General features: G+C 38.7%; 1 protein-coding gene across 1 annotated transcript in view; it reads left to right on the top strand.

Annotated features, from left to right (window-relative positions):
* COL23A1 (collagen type XXIII alpha 1 chain) overlaps positions 1-22852 on the top strand; it is a 328339-nt gene that overhangs the window by 13591 nt on the left and 291896 nt on the right. Inside the window, exon 2 of the mRNA XM_088133808.1 lies at positions 3083-3152. Coding sequence (XP_087989934.1) covers positions 3083-3152 — 70 coding nt within the window. The remainder of the gene's footprint in view (positions 1-3082; positions 3153-22852) is intronic.

Genomic DNA, 22852 nt, shown 5'->3' with positions numbered 1-22852 from the left:
GTCCTCCGACCGGGGCGCCGTGGGTGGTGCCGGCGGGGGTGTCGGACCGCCCCCCTGTCGCTCGCCTCCTCGTTCACCGCCGGTGGCCCCACTCTCTGTAGTAGGGTCTGGAGCATCGCCTCCACGGCGTCTAGGCGTCGCTCGACTCTCTCCTCTAGTCGGGCGAATTTCTCGCTCCACTCACGGTTCCGGAACCCCGAACCCCGGGTCATCGTAACGCCTGAATCGTCTGGTCCTTGGTTCACGCCCATCGACCACCGCTCGGATGGAGTGCGCCCGGCCCTGGCTGCTGCCCCGTCGCTCCCGGGCGGCTCCGACCGCCCTTCCGCGAGCCTGGATCCCTCGCGCTCCAGCTGACCCACGGATTCCTCGTCGCTGGTCATGCCTGTATTGAGAAAGAAAACGCTCCTCGGTGGTACCGGGTAGCGCTGACGGTGAGTCCTGGCTTTATGTGAGATTTGCCCCGTTCGACAGAGAAACTCTCGTGACACGTGTGGTTCACAAAGAAGGTTTACTCATGCGTAATGTAGTAGTCACAAGCAAAGCCAGGACTGGCTTGGTACAATTGCATCACTTGTTATATTCCCCCCTTCCCGCGCTTTTTCCCGCCTCATGATCGTGTTGCGGCTGTGGGCTATTAGGCCCCCCAATGTCCCCCCTGATCGTTCATGATGGCAGGGTCGGTCAGAGTCCATTGTCCTTGATTGCCAGTCCCCCTCCGGCTGGGTTGGTCCCTCCCTGCTACGTGCAGACCCGCGGGTTCTGTGCTGCGTTGCGATCTTGTTTCGCTGTCCTGCGGCCCCGTTCCTTGCTTGCTCGCGCCGTTATCAGTTCATAGTTAAAAGCTTCCGCTGCGGTTTTCCTGTTTAGCTGGCCGCAGGTGGCTCGTTAATTAGCGGCGCTTTCGGTTCCTCTTTTCCCCGCTAGCTACCGCCGGTGGATTCCGCGTGGTCTGGTTGCGAGCTTCCCTGCAACCCCGTGCTTCCCTGAAGCCTCGTGCTGACCGAACCTGACAACAAAGGCATGAGTTAAGCCCCCTGTTCCAAAAATGGCTGCAACTGGCATACAAGATGCAATTGTTCAAAGGTCCTCCACCTGCTGTTAAAGCAGGAGATCTGGGTGATTTGTATTATTTGACTATTGTAAACACAAATTAAATTAAAGTGATTGTCTTTAGACTTACCTCATTCAGTGGATGACTGAAGAATGTTTGAAAATAGTGGAGCCCTTTTTGCTAAAACATGTTAATGTCCATTTTCTATATTACCAGGCAGTTATTTTTAGTTGTTACAGGTCAGTGCCAAAGAAGAGAATAGATGTCATTGCAAAGACATCAGTGATGGCATGCAAGTGAAAGATGAGAGCTCCAAAGAGGGCATCACAGTATGATCCCTCATTCCTGCACTGCACAAAATGTCCCAGGAGCACGTCTCTAGATGAAACTCCGCAGTTATGAAATTCTCAAATGAATTTGTCTTGGAAAACACTTAAGGACAAGAACTTGTTATTTTTTAAAAAGAGCAGTTCTTTGTGTTTTTCTCTGCTTTGACTTCCCAGCCTTTATCCTAAAGAAAAAATTGTTACTTTATTGTATATTAGAGAAGGTGCTTCTGGATGTGGGACAGCACATCCACTTTTCAAACGGTTAAAGCAGCTGTATCTTTTTCCAAGCCTGAACAACTGCTTTAGATGCTACTTCCAGCTGTTTCTGCATGTCCATGCATGCAAAGCCACTTTGCTTTGCTGGGAAAAATGCAGGGAGGTAACTGTCTGTACATATATGCAGAGACAGCTTGAACCCACAGCCCAAACGAAGTATTCCCCTATGTTCTGAAGCACCTTTTGGAAGGGTTTGCACATTCCTAAAGTACATTGTGTAAATTGGCTTCCCTACCAATCCATGGATATAACTTCATCAGTGCATAATGCAAGTCTCAAAATATTTCAGAGCTGCATTAAATAAATAAGCAGAGTTTTCTTTCTTAATTTTCTAAATCTTCTAGCCTAACTGCCTCATTCTAGAGAGCTTCTCTGTAGACTGAGCTGAGCCACCATTATAATGGATGAATAATGTCTCATCCAGTTTTCAATAATATCACAGGATCTTAATTTTACAAAGCCCTTGCTATTTCAAAATATGCCCAGAGTCTTTGTTCTGAAACTGGAAATGAAGTTTTCAGGGGCTTGTAATACACGCTGGAAAAGTTGCATTGCTCTTCCCACCACAATAATTAGATTGCAGTGGTTGAGTTCTTCTGTTAATTCATTAGAAAATGGGAGCGAGTCATTTGTCACAACTCCTTTCCAACACCTGAATAACCACGAGGTAGTGCACCAGAAAGTTATAAGTAATTTTTTTCATGGGCTGCTGAATTGTCAATAATAGCATTATTTCAATCTAGCACTAATATTTCTAGTTTTCAATGTGTCCATCCTTCTCCTATTTATTATTTGATTGATTGGTTTGATGCTTACTACTCATCTATGCTGCATAGATCCTTAAAACTGAATAGAAACAACTATTCTAAAATTCAATGGTGCACCTTTGTTTTCTAGCTTCCTCCCTTTTAAATGTGAAAGCTGCATAATCCTGTCTACAAATAGACAATTGTCTATAAAGATAATTCCTTTAGTTTAGAAAATGCATAGGATAGCATTGCTTTATTTGGGTCTCAGTGAGTGATTTTACAGAGTCTCCAGGGGAACAGGTGCAATGAATGGTTAAGAATGGATTCTTTCAACTATTAGTAAGCAATTTTGCATATTAAATATAAAATAATAGAAAGGAACAAAAAATCAAAATGCTGGTTTGTGTAGATTATTTGGCTTGAAGCAGTCTATTATTATAAAATTAACTAAATACTGGGTGTGATCCAATCAAAGCTGAGCAAGTTTTGGAATTTCCAGTGGAAGAGATATAAATATTTGCTTAATTTTCTCATTGAAATCAATGGGACTTGGCCTCAGTTTGGCCAGAACTTGTATGTTTAGCAATAGCATGGATAACATTTGTTCTCATTCATTCATTCATTCATTCATTCATTCATTCATTCATTCATTCATTTATTTGCTTTCTTGACAGAAACTGAGTGAAGGATTAGCCAAACTACGTACAGCAAGAGAAGTACCCTCTGAATGTCACTGCCCACCAGGTATATAGATAAGGAATATAATTTTTTAAAGTAGATATATTGTTATATGAGGTGAATGTGAGAAATAAATACCTATCATGGCATTGCTTGAAAGGTTTTTTTTTCCTGACTTGCACTTGTTTGAATATATTTACAAGAAGATTTTGTGTATAGATAGGATTATCTCTTTTAAAGTTAGATTTTTTTTTTATAATTCTGTACATGCAACAGTGAGTAGTCAATACAATTAAACTAATTGGTCTTCAGTTTTGAAGTGTTTGAGCGATTTCATAACAGAATAAATTATTCCTTATTAGAACACACACCTAAAAGTTTCTTAACTTTTTTTACCCCAAAGCACCCTTTGCTGTATGAGTAAGTACCTTTGGTCTGCATGGTTGTTTAAAAACATTTACCTATAGATTTATCCCTAAGACAATTTCTCAAATGAATCATTAAAGAATTTTGTTAGTTTTTGTTCAGCTGCCTTTTGTGAATTCTAGTGAGGTTTGGTTAATAAATAAATGTCTAATGATTTCAGTATGAGCAAAATATGCAAGTATTTGCTTGTTTCTTTCTATAAATATTGCTGATCACATTTGGAACAGCATGGAACAGGGCATCTGATATTGGAGAGGTCTGCAGTCACATGAATGGGGTCATTTTTATAAAGGTTGAGGTGAAATGTTTCCATGTGGACATTTTTGTTTTTCACAGAAACCAAAGTCATCCTACATATACTTGGATCAGATATTATTTTCTAATGAAAACCCTGTGGGGCCCAGTATTTAGAAGCAGTCAAAAGACTGTAAGCTGAAGTTCTGTTAACATAAGTAGATGTGAAATTTGCATGTTGTTTTTGAAATCCTGAGAAAGGTAACATTGTTTTATCCTCTTTTGATCTTTAAATTATGTATAATAGTTTTAAATATTAGATTTCTAGTTCTTTTAAACATAGCGGCATAATTGTATTTCTCTTACTTTAGTAACCACTAGCAAATAAATTGATAGCTGTCTTCATACTTATCTTGACTGACCTTTTCCAAGCAGGGTAATTGATTGAGATGTTAACCTAAAATTATTTCTTGCATTTCAAAATATCAGTAAAATTTAAAGATTGGGAAGTCTGCCTAATTTTTAAATGTATGTTTTGGTTCTTGGAGCAAGGAGAATCGGTTATTTGAAAATTATGATTAGCTTTAAGAATGTTCTTTCTGACTTGTATTTTTCTAATAAAGAGTTAACTTGGTTTCCTTACAGCACGGATATGCTTACAATACCTTACCATGGGGTGGGCAGCCATCTTGTGCTTCCCAGATTCATAGGCAAAATCCACAGGCTTTTAGCTGCACATTTTTTTTTAACCTTTCTTTTTGCTCCCTGAAGGTGAAAAATGTGTGTTAGGCTTTCTTGAGGTTTAGCCAGTCTATTTTTCACGTTAACATTATTGGCCTTGTTCCACTGGTTATATCACTGCATCATCAGCCGCATCTTCGGTGCCCCCAAATAAAATAAATGAAGTGAAGCTCCCCCTAGAAAAAAACTTCAGTTTTACAATGAGCTGGCACTAGTAGCAGCTCCCACCCTTGGCATTAAAATGCTTGTACACCTTATTGTAGGCTTGAGATTTTGATGATTCCTATTCTTAAAAAATGAAATATAACTATGATTCTTAATTATGAAAACACTGAAGTATAGTTAACATTTGTAGTCAATTGATGCTTACCATCAGGAGTCCCCAACATTTTTGGTTATGAATGCATGTTGAATTTAGGGAACTTACAAAATTGTGGCTAGGTGGATTTTCCTGTGCACAAAATGGCTATGATAGGGGACATAATATAACATTTTTTTCCCAGGCAAAGGTGGACATACTTTCAGACAAAGCCCCAGGCCTATCATTACTACTTACTTTTTTAAAAACTGGGCTCTAGAGACATTACTGAAAATAAAGGTGAGGCAAAGCTTTGCAACATGCCAGCTTCCTCCCTCAAAAATTACAGTAGATTTTTTTTAATGCAAGAAGTCCTGGCCCCAAAGGCATGTCTTTAAGTATATCAACATTGTTTGGTACCATGCTGGGGATGTTAGCCCAGTGTTAAGAGGTCAGGTGTTGAGCACTTTCCCATTGCAAAGACCTCTTTCTTGCTTACCTTTTATGGTCCAGTTTTGCCTCTCCCTCCTCTTTTCTGTATGACAGACAGTTTTGAGGGAAATCATGTTATATGGTTTGGCCCTTTGCTTTCTTCTCTCCTGCTTCTCCTCTCTTGTCATTCTTCACTGCCATTTGGTTTACTTGCCTTCTACTTCTTCCTTTATTCCCTATTGTTTTCAAGACCAAACTAGACAAGAAATTTGGATGTCTGTAATGAAGATCTCTTCATATCAAATTCAAGTTTTGCTGCACAGGGAAAGACTTGGATCAGAACTGTGGTTCTGGGGTAGGAAAGATTTTTCCCTGCCACATTTTCCCAATCCAAATTCCTACAGTGAAAAGCATGAAGTACTTTATGGTACTAAATGGGTTGTTGGAGAGCAAGATTCAGGGAAAATATAGGACAGCCACTTTCACTTCCATTACTGCTATGACCTTACGGGTAGTCCTCAGGTTACAGTGGCAGTTGGGACCAGGATTGCCATCACTAAACAATGTGGTCATAAAGCATGATGTCACATGACTGCATTGCTTAGCAATGACAATCCTGGAAGTCCTGGTTGCTGTTGTAACCCCAAGACATGTGGGTCGTTAAGTGGGAAGTGGTGGAAGTCCTAGCTAAGGAGTGCTTATAAATAAAAGATGAGAAAATTGCCTTCCAGCTGGATGATTGCATATAAGCACAGAATGACTTATTAGTGGTTCTATGTACCAGGCAGTTCAGTATGAGAGGCAGAAAACATTATGGCAAAATGTCCCTTTTGCTAGATCAGTCTATGAGATGTTGGCTCTAGTCAGCATTCAAAGAGCTCCTACTTAAATATATTCAAGGACTTGGTCATGCCCAAAAAGATTTTGTAGCAGAGCTACAAAAGGTAATATTAGAAACCTTTTTTAAAAATAAGTATCTTCAGTTTTAAAAGCACTTATCATATAATGTCTGATTGTTGTTTAAAAAGGAAAACTCAGAGGCCATTTGGACATGTGGAACTATCCATCTGGTTCTGAAATCCTGCCAAGAATTGTACAGCCACAATCTAATTGTTGTCTACATGTATTAACTTAAAAATCTGTTGATAATATATACATTAAAAAGCTATTTTTCTTTCCTAATAAGTAAGCAATCATTATTGATTTCAGTAAACAAGAATATATATCGCTCAGAGTTGAACTGTGGAGTCCTTGGTGCTCTCTGAGTTTCACTGTTTGCTTGCAGACATTTTATTACTCAACTAGGTAACACCATCAGTGCAAGTGAATGTGGAGTTTGCTGCCTGTTTATATACAGTAGCTTGCCCTGCCTGAGCATGAAACTGAGCAAACTCAGGGAGGCAGTGAAGGACAGGAAGGCCTGGCGCAATATGGTTCATGGGGTCACAAAGAGTTGGACACGACTTAACGACTGAACAACAACAAGCTTGCCCTGCCAGTTTTGGTGGGGTTGTGGTTTTGTAATGGTATGTGGGAATGACCTTGGGAGACAGGGAGAAGAAACATAGCCAAGGGAACAATGAGATAAAAGGCAACTTAGCCCACAGCAGGCATGTTAGTAGGGCAAGTGGCTCAGAAGGCACCCTACCTAGTTTCTTGGGTTGTATAGGAGGGAAGAGGGAGGAATGTACTTTCAGACTTGCAAGACTGTGTTAATGTAACCTTACAATAAAGTAGAATTAGCTCATCTGGCCGTGCTTACTATCTGGTCTACCTTGGTGGGCTGACAGGTTTCTCCTAGGTAGTTCCTTAATCGGGGTATTGTTTTCTGTTCAATTGTTTGTCTGATGTTAATCCTTGCTTATCTGGGAGCTGGCTGCTGGATGTGTTCTGATCTTTTTGTTTCTTTCTTGGCTCTTTTGTTGTCTCTTTTGAATTGTGTGTAAATATGGTTTATTTCTATGTGTCTATTGATGGCTGATTTGTCTGAATGCCAAGCTTCCAGGAATTCTCTGGTCATTTAGGATTTCACCCAGTAGCCCAAGAAGAAAAAACAGGAGTCATCTACAACATACAGTGTAAGGACTGTAGCAACCACTAAGTAGGACAGACAGGCAGAAGGCTAGCAGAGCACATCCATGAACACCAATTTACAGTCAGAAGACACAATGAAAACTCCTTAATCTCACAACACATGGACAGACTCAACCATAGTTTCAATTGGGAAACTGTTAGTATCTTAGACCAAGCTTGGCATTCATACTGATGATGTTACCTAGTTGGTAATGAAATGTCTGCAAGCAAACAACCAAGATCAGAGAGCACCAAGGACTCCACATGATTGATTTCAGTTTAATTTTTTTGCAACTGTAAGATACCCAGACATCCCCCCACCCCAGGATATGGACAAATATGTGACTGTGTGCCTTTAAGGAAAGAAATGCTAGAAACATTTTTCTTTAATATTTCAGGCCCCCCTCCCCCTCTTTCTGCTATTTGAGAATTCATGGAGGGCTAGTGGGGAAGCTGTTCCTTTGGCAATTAGCTGCTGTTCTTAGATAGAGTGGGCTGCCATTCTCTCTGCTCAGCTATTGGCTCGCTTGATCTGAGCAGTAATTGGTGGGAGATGCGGAGCCTGGATTGTACAACAGCGTACTGAATACATTGGGGAGTATAATGTGAATAAATTTGGAATTCAGTGTATAAAATCTGTAGGAGACTTGCTTCATAGAAAATTGAGAAAAAGCACAATCTAGCAAAATCCAATTATAAAGTGTTTTATGAGGTTTTCATGTAATCTTAATTAATGTGTTTATTTGGAAGTCCCACTACGCAGAATGGGGCTTAGGATCAGATAAGTGTGTATAGAATTAGAGCCTTAGTCTTAGGGAAATTAAGTATCCTTGCATGTTAATGCAATTACACCAAAATTCTATAAGGAAGATACCATCAGTGCAATCCTGATGTGATTTCAAAAATGTCCACTTTAAATATAAATACAATGTTTTATCTTGGAAGTTCACCCAAGACTAACAGTTTGCATACCCTTTGGTAGTTTTGACCGCTAGAGGGAGCTAATATTATTTCATGAATATTACAGAAATTAAATTACTCAAAGCATTAAGATAAATTCTGTTATCAGGTATCTGAAATGATTGATTAGGACATTTATCTTAATTCTCTTAAATGTGAATTGCTCCAGAACTATAGAAGGCTTACTTTTATGTTCCCTAGCTGGATTTTTAATAACTTTCTCTAATGTTCTTTATATAGTAATTAATCTATTTAGATAATTTTCAGATCTTTGCGGTACAGTACTGGGGTACATCTTTGATCATGTTCTGAATAGGAGTGTGCTGTATACACAATAACCATAAGTGCTTTATGTCTTTACTGAGACATAATTAAGACTTCATTGAATCCTATATTGCTTTAAAAGAATTGTTGTATATTTTAAAATGTTAAGGTCATTCCAGCTCTTTGATTCTATGATTCCAAATATGGTTGCTAAATATTCATTCTAGACACAATATGGTCCCTATAATGATTTGGATTTTTTAAGTGTAAGTCTTTCAGTGCCTTGGAAGAAAGCACCCAGTACTATTTCACACATATCCACATAGCAGTCTCCAGGCCACTTTTCACCCTGACATCTTCAGGGGCGGGTAGACAAGTGACATAATGTATGTTGTGATGTTGCAATGCAAACTTTGCAACTTACATACTTGCATGTGATGTTGCAACACAAGCATTAAAGGGCGGTGCTTGTGTCAAGACATCACAATGTATGGTTCATCATTTTGTCATCGTTGTGGTTAATACAAAACTGGTCTGTGCCAATTTTACTTCCATTTGGAAGATTTATCTCATGGGATGTGTCCAAATATGCCTTTCTGTTGGCAGAAGATTTCTTTCACTTAACAAAGGGTAGTTTTATACTATATCCTGGGTTGCAATGTTATATGCAAAGTAAATAAAAGAATAATTTTCTATACATGCAACTTCTTGCAGAAAAAATGAGAAGTACTACTGAATGTATAGCAATATGTGAGCCTTGTGCAAACATTTTTTTTTTATTGGAGTACTTGATCTGTTTGTGTGTTCACTTTCTAGTGGATTCTGACCCCTTTTAATAGAAAAGCAGGTAGCACTTACCTGTAAGGAATTCTGAAGAATATTCAGGTAATATTAATTCTGAACAGTACCCCTTGATGTTGTCATTTGAAAAAATATATCAATTGCAGTGGTAACTATTCTCCAATCCACCTCTTTCTCTATGTAGATATATATATTATAATGTATTCATAAGCAGGCAGGAGATGATGGAAGGTGATATTCTTGCCCATCGCATTTACAGATACCCCCAAATGCTTTGAAAAGGCACTCTTGAGGCTGAGGAACATTTCCATGTGGGAAGAAGGTATAAAGAAAATAGGTGGTCCTGCTTACAAGAGATGCCTTTGCCTATTTCAACCTAAGCTCCCTTTTCCCTTAACTCTTTAGAAACAATACACTCCATTAAGGATAGTCCTACAACGCCCAGAAGAGGCTTTTCTGGTTGTTATGGGGAGGGGACACTCAAGGAAATAGAAAATGCATCTTTCAGCAGTCCTTCTTTGGTCTTAGCAACAATGACCACATATTCCTCTCTAGGATGCTCTCTAAAAATCAAACCATGTCTCGCTTCTCTGCCAAGTCTTGCAACACTTCACTAAGCTTCTCTTTCCAAAACTGGATTAAAAGGTTGAAAAGTCTCTCTCTCTCTCTCTCTCTCTCTCTTAAAGAAATTGATGCTGTATTTTTTCTTCCTTGCATCATCTTCTCTTTACAATCCAGAGTTGCTTGGTATAAAACCTCCCCCCCCTCTTTCTGCTTTGGAAATTGGGGCAAAAATGAGAGGGATAAGTCTGTTACAGATGAGACTGGAGAATGAGGAAAGGCTATACAGCTGGTCACAGTGGGAAAGATGAAACCCAGTAAATGGGGAGTCGGAAATGTCCTGTGCTTGTCAAATAATTAGTTTACAGGGCAAAATTTCATGTTGTTCTTAAATGGTAGATGTATAATTAGAAGGAATGACAAGGACCTTTTTGGCCAAATGGTTATTTGGAAGAAATCTTATACATAATGTTAAACAGCATCAGAGAGAGTTCTAAATTATATTTAGCCTACCCACCAGACTTTCAGTGTTCTCAGAAAGATGACTGAAAAGGAAAAATGCCATTCAGGATTTAAAAACAAACACTCTCACAAAATTCTAGTCCAGATTTTTCTTGCAGCCCACTTTAGCTGGTATAATTCAAACTCTTCTCATGAATGTTCTGGCTTACCAAGATCAAAGAGTTCCTTGTCCTAGGTTTATTGGCAAGTGGACTTGTGGAAGGTTGTCTGGAATGACTATTCAAAAATAGATTGCAGCATAACTTTTAACAAAGGCTATGAGATGTTCACGTGATGGCTTATTGCATGACAAGCATGTAACCATGGCTGTTTCTGTAGCAGGCCTCCTGACATTCTGTCATTCATTTCAGTTGTGAAGCCTAGAGAGTCTTATATGGTGATGGTTTTCTATTCAATTTCTTGGTTCAGGAATAACCCAGTTCTCATTTTTGGAATTCTAAGCTTCTGGAAGTCTACAATTCTTTTGGATAAAGTTTGATTTTAATATGTGAAATTAACATGGATCTAATAAATCCATGACTGTTTCACAGTAGGTCTCTACTAGCTATTTTCAAACTAGAAAAATGGAGAAAAAGGCCATCTGTTTATAATAGCTTGTTTCTTTAGAGATTAAAACATACCTTCCTCTCAGATTAATTATGTCCATAGGCAAAATTTTATCAAATATTGAGGATTGTAAATGGAATACTAATGAAAAATAAGTGCTTTCCAACATCATGGCTATAAAACAAATAAATTAGTTAAAATTTTAAAAAGTAATTCTTGTTATGCTAGATGTTGTGCCAGTTCTTGTGAATTATCTGACATCAGTTCAGTTATGCTTCAGATGATGCATGTATCTTTTTCCCATAAGAAAATCATGGCTAGATTTAACTATAATGTTTAGCAAAATCAATACCTCCTGCATTACAAATTAAATCATTTTTAAAGGCCTCTAAAACTGTAAATTCCCCAAACCTTTTAAAATGGACTAATATTGAGATTAGTTAGGAATGTGTTTTTGGATCTTCATTTCAGGTTTTTCAAAGCACAGAGAATGGCACACTTACTGAATCTCATGCTCCAATCACAGATGTTTTAGTAATTTCAATGAGGGAAGGAACATTTGAGCATATTATTTAACTGTAGTTTTTTGCCAGTATGTCTCTATTGCATTTCTTTGTGTTCTCAAATGCCCACCTAAGTTTATGATTGGCCTCAAAGGAAATCTGGTGATATCTGTGTTCCATGTGTGTGAAAAAAAGGTAGATGACACATATTACCTGCAAGAGTTAGTTATGCCTTGAAAATATGTGAAAAGCTCTCAAGAAAAGCAGATGATTACTATTTTGAGAAGATAATTAGTGTACTAGTGATTCATGGTGCATAATTTCATGGATACCATGACATGGAATAAAAATACTCTACAAGAAAAACTAATTTTATTTAAACAACTTGAAATTTAAGACTCTATAAGCTCTTAAATACTGTATGTTTTATTAAAATCATGTGTCTGAATGATTTCAAAGAGTTAAGCAAGGTCAGTCTTGGCAAGTATTTGGATGAGATACCACCAGGAGCTGTAGGCAACCTGCAAGAAAGCAATGGCAAACTACCTCTTTATTGTTGCCAAGAAAACAGTACAAACATGACTGTGAAGTCACCAGGAATTGAACTCAGCTTGAAGGAGACTTTACTTTTTATCTGATGCAAAAATGAAAATGACTTTTATGACATTTCCTGGCGTAGAACCAATATCTCATTCTGTTTTTGTTTTAAAATAAGAATGGTGAAGGTCAGAGCAAATGACATTAATTCAATTCAAAATTGTTAGCTGCCATTTTCCAGAGTCTAAGAGATTTAACTGCTCAAGCTCTAGAGGGACAAAGTCATAGTATATGAAATAAGAATGCAAGGAGGGAGATATGTAAAGGAGGAAGTGCTGTAATAATGATTTAGCCACACAGAATAGTTAAAGAAAGTGCCACCACAAGAGATAAATTATTGTGCCTTTGGATCATCAACTAGAACCTAGTACAAATGTTGAGGTGATTGGAAATGGGGACCACAGAGACATCAAAATCAAAATGTAGGTAAGTCTAAAATTGTTGAGAATTTCTTACAATGCCACTTTTATTTAAAATAAAATACCCCAAAGAAATGGACAGGTTATTTTAAAAATCAGCACGTCAGTGAAATAATACGTTCCACAACATTTGATGGTTACAAAAAACAACTGTGAATTGGGAAAAGACACCAACTTCAAGAAGTTTGATTAACAGGAAGAGTCAAGGTACTTATTTTCCGGACAAAAAAGCTTTGTTCAGAAAATAGATGATTTGTCCAAACAAGGAGAATAGAAAGGAGCTCAGTCATTGGCAAAATAAATCCAAGCAGTAAGAAATTCTGAAAAGGAAGAAAATGAGTATGTTATTATCACTGGAAAAAAAAAAGTAAGCAGAAGAAAACCAGCTACAGAAATAGTTGCACTGTTGAACAGAGAAGTTGAATGAATTAAAATGAGTTATTGTGTGTGTTGTCAATACAGAAGATGTATGGAAGAAGATATAGAGCCAGTGTTAATGCTTGAACAGACTAGAAGGGAGTCTTAGGCATTGTAAGATGAAATTCTGAGACTTACTGGGAAATAAAGAATTTACAAATCACCAGGACTGGATATAAAAGCAGCAAGGTGTTTTATGGCAACTTAGAGATTATTACATTTATTATTGCATAAACAATTTGATCATAGGCATCTTCTGTGGTTACATGAAGTAGTTCTACGAAAGGAGTCTTTTATGAACATGTTCTGTTACCGTGCAGGGAAGAGGTGAAAAGGAAAGGTAAGAGACAATGAGGGTTGTGCATTGTGAGTGTGCAGGCTATGATTCAGACATGCCAAATCCACATCTTTGTGAGGGAGAGATGCTTCTGTCATGTACACAAAAAGGGTTACTCTGGCCTTCCCTCAGCTGGAAAAAGATTTGGTCCTTTTTAACACAAAGTGGTTGGACTGAGGCTAGAACAGTGGGGTTTACTGTCTCCCCAGATTGTCTCTGATAAGTGGCTAGAACCTCCAGGAATCAAGGGGGAAGCCTAGGTATTGTGAAGCAGAGAAAATTCACTGTTCCATAAAATTGTTGTGCCTGTAGAGATAGGTAACCATCTCTCCAAAAAGCTGAATTAGAGTTAATTTCTGGGTTTTTGTGTTTGAATCTTTGGTGTTTTGATTTCTCTGTACAGTTAGGAAACTGTTTTATGTTAGCTTTGCATCATATTTTAAGGAATAAATGCAGGTATTTTCTTACTTTAAAATCTCTTGTGATCTATATTCATTTAGAACTCTCCATCTTGTCTCTTTTTTGTGAAGGTTTTAGGCTAGTAACAAGTTATTTGTCACCAACAGTGGCAACTTGTACTCTATTGTGTGCATTGTATTTCCTTTGAAAATTCTCTATTTTTTTAAATTAAGGTACTGTTTTCCCATCATCTGAACAGTTTGTAACTGATCTCCTTCATTATGAATATGTGCACTTTGTATATTTAAAATTAAAAAGGAGGAGGGTTGATTTACCTTTTCTCTTTTCTTTGAAATAAAGTTTTCATTTATCTCTTGTGAGATTGATCTGTTTCCCAGGCTGGGATGTGGATAAGACTTGAATCCATTTTAATCCTATGTGGCCAGGAGGTAATGCTATTGAAATCAATTCACTTTTTGCTTTACGACATTTTTATCTCTCTCACACATTGGGTATTTATGTTCTTTTTTTCTTTTGTGACCTTTCAAGACTGTAGTTCAACTGAGAAGTAGAGGAATCCCTGTAAGGTGGCAATGGCCAACCCTTTCATATGATTGCCAAGCAAATCACATGGAGATATTCATGTACTTATTACCAGGAGTTCAGCCCAATTCAAGAGAGTCTTTATTTTTTGAGAAGCTAACCCAAAAATTGAGGTTGCCAGTTTCACTTTTCCATGCTCCCCACCCCAACCATTGATTGGAGACAGGCACTTCTTTCCAATAGGGAATTGTTTTCCAATAACCATAGGCTTCCATGGCAAAACAGGATTGCATCAAAATGATAACATGCACACAGTGACATAAGTTGCAGTTTTTGCATCATGATGTTCCAATATACTTCTCACCTTCCCCACAGATGCCTATGCCAGTAACCTTTCCTGATACAAAAACATAAAAAAACCAGTTATCAGTTGCTGCTCAGTTAAGGTCTTCCAAGCCTCAGCATCAAGTAACAGACACTCCCCACACCCCCCCCATACCTTCCAGCTCTCTTCTGTGGGAAAAGGCAAGGAACATGTAAACTTCAGATCTTGCCCATCAGTAGGGCTCTGTGCTATTTGATACCCCTCTCCAATGGGAAACAGAGGTAGAGACACAGCAGGTGAGTATATTCATACCTTTCTTCCCCATGTTGAAGGTGGGGTTGGGGATCATTACCAGGAGGAGTCATATATACCTCTGTAAGTTCAAAGTTGAGAGAAAGACTCATTAAGGGACAGTCCAACCAGAAATCAGTGCCATGTTCATCACAGCAAGTGTGGCAAATACCATGACTAAAGGCTGCTGTAACAAAATGTATGGCATGTTCTCTATAGCACATGGTTAGAAAGGGTCAACAGTAAACCACTGTGGCTTGTGGTATTTCTGCCCATTATTATCTCTAAAAACGTACGCCTGTGTAGTTTGTAGCTTCAATGCTGTATGGAGCTCGTGGAAGTTTTATTCTGTTTATTCCTTGGCTGAGTAAAACTGCAAAGATTGAAAACCCTGCCTTTGTAAATTAGTATATAAAATAGCAATACTTTGTTTCATATTAATAGCCTGCTTTGTTCTTTCTTGGTTTTATTTTAAATATTTGGCCCCAAAGCAGAATGCTTTGAGTCAGATCTAATATATTTGTATAGGTTTTAGTGGCTTGTTCATCCCTAATTTATGTCTATCTGGGACCACAGCTTAGAGGACTCTGCCCAGGCAGAGTGCTACAGGCAGCTTGCTTTCCTGGACATATGCTTGCTGGTGGGTAGTGAACTATTTCGAAAGTCTAATTAAGCTGGCACCTGTTGTTCCAAGGTTTATGTGTCTTTCACAGGCAGACTTTTCTGTGTCAGACATGAGTCAAACATGCTCACACTCTGATTTGGCAGGGTGAAGAAAGATAGTTCACTGTTTTAATTTTATCTCTGACACAATGCTGTATGCAGTAGGCTTTTTGCAGTCAAACAGTCACTTTGGTTTGCTTTTCAGAATCTGTGTTAAGAAGTTGTTATTAGTTGTCTAGTTGTGTTCTTGAGTCTGCTTTTGCATCTTTGAACAAATCTTTTGACTGACCATGCTACTTTACAAAAGTAAAGTACAAAATTGCTAAGGTATGGTGTCTTGTCCAAGATTTCACACCAGGCATCCTGATGAAATGTGAATCTGTATTTTCTTTGCTCTCATCTCACAAACTGGATGTGTTAAATTAATGAATAACATACATTTTTGTTGGTATCATGGCCTACCAGAGAAGGTCTAGGGCTGTAATAATCACTTCCATTTTGAACATATACAAAATTAAATCAACAGATAAAGAAAGATAGCTTTTGTCATGGTGTCAGTCAAATTAATGTAGGTTTCTTTCATCATACTGAATTGGGATCCAAGCTATTTGTTTAACTCTACTCCTGCAGAAAGCCACAAGAGCACCAAACATTATTGACTTGGGGTGACCTTCATCACACATTGGACTTGCTTCATGTGTGATGAAGGTACACCCCAAAATTAAGCTTGGAGAAATCGAACTGTTTAAAGATTGACACACAAATCTGTACCAGGCTATTTATTCATTTACCAATAATGTTCTGTATCTGGCAATAGCATTTCTGAGTTTTGAAAAGCCTTTTTATTTTGAATATACAAATTCTTTTGGTGGTGGAGGGACCATTGATAGCTTTAGTAAATTTCATTTTAGCATTAAAACTGCTGCTGCCCCTTTAGCAGAATGGGGTTGTTTGTTGAGGGTTTTGTTTTTCTAAACTCTTTTGGGGTCTTCTTCCTTACTGGGTTACTAACCTCTAAAGCATCATGTATTGAAAACTATGAGCCATCCTATTCCCAAAAGCATTTATGCTTAATTGTGGACTTAGATGCCAGCTGGTTGCTTCAAATGTTAAGGCAAAGTGTGTTAGTTACGTATGTTAAGGCCAGTAAAGCCATGTGATTACATTTATTGTAATATTTCTAATCAAAGTTGTCTGCTTGGGTTTGTTTGCATTGATCCATTAAGATTAGTTGAGTCCATAATACCTTTATTTAATCTCTGCTGATAAAAACTTGAAACTTGGGACAAACTACTTGGAGAACATTTTGTCAGCAAGAGATTACATAAACAGTTTCTTTCTTTGGACTTTTGTCTACAATTATTTTAAAAATTTAAACTAATTTCTTGGGAAGAGGGATAGAAATAGACAGGGACATTTCTTGATATTTGATTCACTGGAAGAGTACTATTAAAATAAGATTCAAGACTGTAACCTAGGTCAACAAAATATATATTGTTGGAGTAATGTAAAAAGTATCCTTTGATATGATTATATTGGATTTATATCCATAATGTGTGCTTCAACAATATTCTAATAATATTTTGTTGCCATTTTTACTGCAATAATTATTACTAAGGGTTTTTTGTTCGATGGCTGGTGTGGGTCTTCCGGGCTGTGTGGCCGTGGTCTTGAAGTTTTGTTTCCTAACGTTTCGCCAGCACCTGTGACCGGCATCTTCAGAGTGCAGGAGCACAGACAGGAGCAGTTCTCTCTGTTTTTTGTTCGTTTTCTAACAAATGTGAGTATAGAACCAAATTTATGAATCAATTAATTTAGTTACCACAATCCATAGTTTTGTATTTTAAAAATATAAAAACTAATAAACAAAATGCAAAAATACAAATGGCCAGGATTATCTAAATCTATAGTACGTATGGTCACCATAATAACGCATTGCAATAGGATATCACAGGGAACCCCAGCCCCCAGGCTGCAGACCGATACCGGTCTGTGGCCTGTTAGGAACTGGGCCACACAGCAGGAGGTGAGCAGCAGGCGAGTGAGCAAAAACAGCCGCTCCCCATCGCTCGCATTACTGCCTGAGCTCCACCTCCTGTCAGATCAGCGGCGGCATTAGATTCTCATAGGAGGGCGAACCCTACTGTGAACTGCGCATGCAAGGCATGCTCAGAATCTGACACTTATTTTACTCTGTGCGTGGCCCACCCATTATTTTATTTACCACTTCCGTCTGCGCCTCTTTCCTGCACTGCGCACTTGTCTCAATCACAGTTTTGGTAAGCCCACAAGCCTTTTTTTTTTTTCTTTTTAATCCGTTCAATCGTGTCCAATTCTTTGGAGACTGCCTGGACAAGTCCGTGCAGTTTTCCTGGCAAGGTTTTTTTCAGAAGTGGTTTGCCATTGCCTCCTTCCTAGGGCTGAGCCCAGCTGGCGGTCTCAGGGGAGTCAGACCTTCTGTTGCTTCGTGTCTTTCCAATGTTTGTGTCTAGGTGAGACCAGCAACTGATTCCTATCCTCACATAAAGTGCCGCCAGTGTTACCTCCCACCGAAATAATAATAATGGAAATACAGTGGTACCTCTACTTACGAACTTAATCCGTTCCGTGACTCTGATCGTAAGTCGAGTTGGTTGCAAGTCGAAGTAAATTTTCCCATAAGGTTCAATGTAATTACCGTTAATCCATTCCGGCATCCGTGGACCACGTGTAAGGGGCGGAAAAACGGCCTCAGACCACGTGGAACGGGCGGAAAATGGCCGCTGACCACGCGGAACGGGCGGAAAAATAGCCGCGGACCACGTGTCAGGGGCAGAAAAACGGCCGCAGACCACGTGGAACAGGCGGAAAATGGCCGCTGACCACGCGGAACGGGCGGAAAAATGGCCGCGGACCACGTGGAACGGATGGAAAATGGCCACGGACCACGTGGCACGGGCGGGAAAATGGCTGTGCACCACGTGGAACGGGCTGAAAATGGCCGCGGACCACGTGGCACGGGCGGAAAAATGGCCGCGGACCACGTGGAACGGGTGGAAAATGGCCGCGGATCCGGTTCGTAAGTCGAGGCGAGTTCGTAAGTAGAGGTAAATTTTTGGGGCCGGAGCTGATCGTATCTCGAAATTTTCATAAGTAGGGGCGTTCGTAAGTAGAGGTACCGCTGTAATAATAATAATATTAATAGAAATAATAATAATAATAGAAATAAAGTGCACAGTAAATGTAATGTGCTTGAATCATCCTGAAACCATCCCCCCCTCCCCCCCTCTGTGGAAAAATTGTCTTCCACGAAACTGGTCCCTGGTGCCAAAAAGGTTGGGGACCGCTGGGATATCAGATACTGATTGTGTACAATAGCAATTTTTTCATTTGTAATACTATTCAATAAATGATAAAGCCAGCAAATAGCTCACCAAAATAAATGTCTGTGTCTCTTACTATATATTTACTACCCCTTGTGTGTTTAAAGTTTTGTGTTAATGGCTATTAAATGCAGCAGAGCAAGGGCTGCCCTGTGGTGTCACCAATCTTTTATTTCTTCCACTGCATACACGTTTTAAAAATAGTTCATGGCATGAAATGTGATATGAGTAATTTAGATCTCATTGTGTTATATGGCAGCATGCAGAAGGGTCAATGAAGCTTTTCAAAATAAATGGATACCACTAAGTGACATACTCCGTCTCTCTCCTCACTTAGTTAACAGTGTTAGAACCGTACAAAGAAACTAATGAAATAAATAAATCCTACAGAATTCTATATATCATGGAATTAAAATTATCCTATATTTGTTTGAGGCAAGTCATTAAAAAACTATATGAAATAGAAACTCTTTAAGCTGGGTTGAAGGGAAAATAGATCTTTGGTTATAGAGCGTGCAGGTATGAATGTGTGTAGTTGCAAGTTTAGCATGTATAAAAAAATCCTGTACTGAATAATAATTGCTTCAAAGTTCATAAACAAAAGTCCGCATAAGGTGATTTTAATTTTAGTTATTTAAGTGGGAGAAATTTTCCTGGGATGTTTATTCTCCCCTTATTTTTGTAGTGTTGTTCTATGCATCTCCAAGGAAGGATTTATTTCAGAAAATTGCTTTAATAATATTAAGAGCTTTTCTCTAATTTTTAATAAAGCCAAGTGAGAAAAGTAAGAAAATTCCCAGATATAGTTGCTAAAACTCTTCTGTGCATTTATATGTGCGACTATGTAATTTTTCACTTAAGATTAAATCAGATCAAAGATGTTAAGGATGTGGAGATGTTGGAGTACTATATAGTTCTTCCAGATTTCCCTTTGCATAATAATTTGTGATACCCTTGTTGTGGCAAAACCAATGCCAAAGAACAAAAAATAAGAGAATTCCTGATTCTTTGCTCCAGGTGATTCCTCATAAGCCCCCTCCATATAGACATTCTGAAATCTGTATGTTCCTATGGTCAAATAGGGAAAGTGTGAACTGGTAATCATGCATTCTTAAATTCAAATTATTTTGATTATCTTGATAGTCGTAGAATTCCCAAACCCAGATCTGAACAGTATGTAAAAGGCATAACTTTTTCCTTTTAGATTTGGCTACCACTACCAACAGTTGTTTTTTCAGTTGCCTGCAGTGTACTTTAGATAAGCTGATAAAGGTACTACAGAATTGCTATTACAGATAAAAGAGCCTCTGTTAAGTCCTACAGAACTGAAGTTTATCTTTTCATTGGTAGAAATGTAATGCTGATTTTCCCTGAAGGATAGATTTGATAGTGAATAATATAGAATTGCCTTGCTCTGACAAGTTGGGGGTACAGCTTTCTGTCTGAGTTAGCACAACATTCCTTTCACCCTGAAATTTTGTGTTTTCTTAAGAACCCAAATACAGTACAAATTAGTGTAATGATCTAGAGACATTGGTTTGGCTTTAGAGTTTGTTGCATTTAAGTCTCATTGAAATTTGGGTAAGAAGTTTATTCCTTTTCAGTTGATTTCCATGAAAATCAGTGCAACTCCAGATCCATGCTCCTTAGGTAGATACTGTCACATGGATTTGGCAGAATATTATTATTATTCAAGTTGCAGCCACAGCAAAGCCTGAATTGTACCTTCAAAAAAAGATTGGGATCTCTTTCTTTTCTAAATTGTTTTAAATTATTTTGGTTAATAAAGTCCTATAAGGGTTGATCATGCATATCCTTGGGATAACTTGGGATAGCTTTTGGGATCAGAACAGTCTTTCAGAAAAGTAAACTAAAACTTCTTTTCCTGTCCTTGTATTCAAAGAAATGTATATTTTTGTGAGAGAGCTATTTATTTAAATTTCAGTTTCTAATAGCTATAATAATATTATAGAATAGTATGAAGCTTGGAAGATGCCTCTCTCTGGGAAAATATCTAAACAATATTTCTTTCTGAAATTAGGTGGCTGATCACATACTTCAATCTAATAGTTTTTGCAATAGATTTATAACAGTAGAACAAAACTTTCCTAATAAGAATAAAGAGCAACTGAATTTGCTGTTTGCAGAGATTACATTAAAAAGATTCTCTTAAGCCTTTTTTGTTCTTAACATGGAAAAAAAAATCTGTTGTTTTAGTCAGAAATTTTCCGACTAAAACTACATCTTAGGAAACTTAAGATACAGGAAAAATTTGGGGGGAGATTAATAGGGATTATTCATTATTTCTTAATGAAAATCACAGTAATAGTGGATAATTTGTTGACTGATAGCTTTCCCTTTCTGCAATTTGTTAGGTTAGATCAGTGTTTCTCTACCTATTATATTTTGTAGTGGCGATGCTGCCATAGAATTAGATGTTGTGCCTTTTGAAGATGTATTCAATACTGTATTGTGACACTGTCTTTTGCTGAAATGTGAATTATTTGATATTGCTAGTGGGGAGAGAGAGAGAGAGAGAGACCGAGAGAGAGAGCGAGCGTGAGCGTGAACTGTTTTAATTCTTGTAGATAATGACTTCTGAAATGGATAAATCTGTTGAATTAACCCAAATACAACTAGGTTTTTACAGCACCATTAAAGAAGTGGGCTTTAAAATATGGCTAGGATGCCATAGTATCTTCACTGAGAAGCTCACCCATTTCTGGTTCATTTATGGACAGGGCAGCCTCTATATGAGAGGACATGGGTATGTCCTCCAGATCATGCTGGCCCAGCATCTCTTGTTTAGCAATTAAGCTATTTCAGATTATATACTTTTAAATCCATGCTATACTTTTGTAAATAAAGGATCGCACATCCTATTCCCCCAAAGTGAAGGCTATTGAGCAGGTTAGGACTACTTACTTTTAATTGCATTAAGGTCTACTTACTTCTAAACAAAAGACTCCAGTTCTTCCTGTGAAAGTGGGGGGGGGGGAACCCAGATTCATTAAGACATAAGCTACATTGACACAGCTGCTTTGGAGTGCTCCCCTCTCTTTATGGAGCCAGAAGGAAATCATGCTGCCCTAATTCTTGGACAGATTTGATAGCAGTCTTCCAATACCTAAAAGCTGATCATAGGGAAGAAGGTGTAAATTTATGCTCCAAAGCTTCCCAAATCCCAGTTTGAAATAAGGAAGAATTGCTATTAAGCTGTGAAACAGCCTGCCTCCTGGAATTGTTGAAACTCTATCACTGGAGGTTTCAAGCAAAGACTGGACTGTCATTTGCCTGGGATGATCTGAAGATTCTTGTCCTGAAGCAGGAATTTGAGCTAGAAGACCTTCAAGGTCCCTTCCCTTCCCTTCCCTTCCCTTCCCTTCCCTTCCCTTCCCTTCCCTTCCCTTCCCTTCCCTTCCCTTCCCTTCCCTTCCCTTCCCTTCCCTTCCCTTCCCTTCTGTAATAAAATAATAGCTGGACATCTCCCAGTTGTGAAAGTGATCTCAGTAGTTGCCATTCTTGAGAATCCAACTACCCAGACAGACTGAGACAGTCACTAACATGCCTAATACAGTGGAACCTCGAGTTACGAATTTAATCCGTTCCGTGACTCTGGTTGCAACTCGAATTGGTCGCAACACAAGGCAAATTTTCCCATAAGGTTCAATGTAATTACCGTTAATCCGTTCCGGCATCCGCGGACCACGCGGCAGGGCAGAAAAACGGCCGCGGACCACGTGGAACAGGCGGAAAAATGGCCGCGGACCACGTGGAACGGGTGGAAAATGGCCACGGACCACATGGCACGGGCGGAAAAATGGCCATGGACCACGTGGAATGGGCGGAAAATGGCCACGGACCACGTGTCACGGGAGGGAAAATGGCCACGGATCCGGTTCGTAACTCGAGGTGGTTCGCAACACGAGGTAAATTTTTGGGGCCGGAGCTGGTTGTATCTCGAAAAATTCGTAAGGAGGGGCGTTCGTAACTAGAGGTACCACTGTAGTCCTGGTGAGGTAAGTGACCACATATAATTTATATAATGGCTT

Source organism: Python bivittatus, unplaced genomic scaffold, assembly GCF_059951505.1.
Source record: "Python bivittatus isolate LINGU-HERP-01145 unplaced genomic scaffold, Pbiv_v1 ctg000080_np1212, whole genome shotgun sequence".
In the NCBI taxonomy this organism is placed as follows: domain Eukaryota; kingdom Metazoa; phylum Chordata; class Lepidosauria; order Squamata; family Pythonidae; genus Python; species Python bivittatus.
The sequence above is the reverse complement of the archived record's forward strand: the minus strand, read 5'-3'. Positions and strand labels throughout refer to the sequence as shown.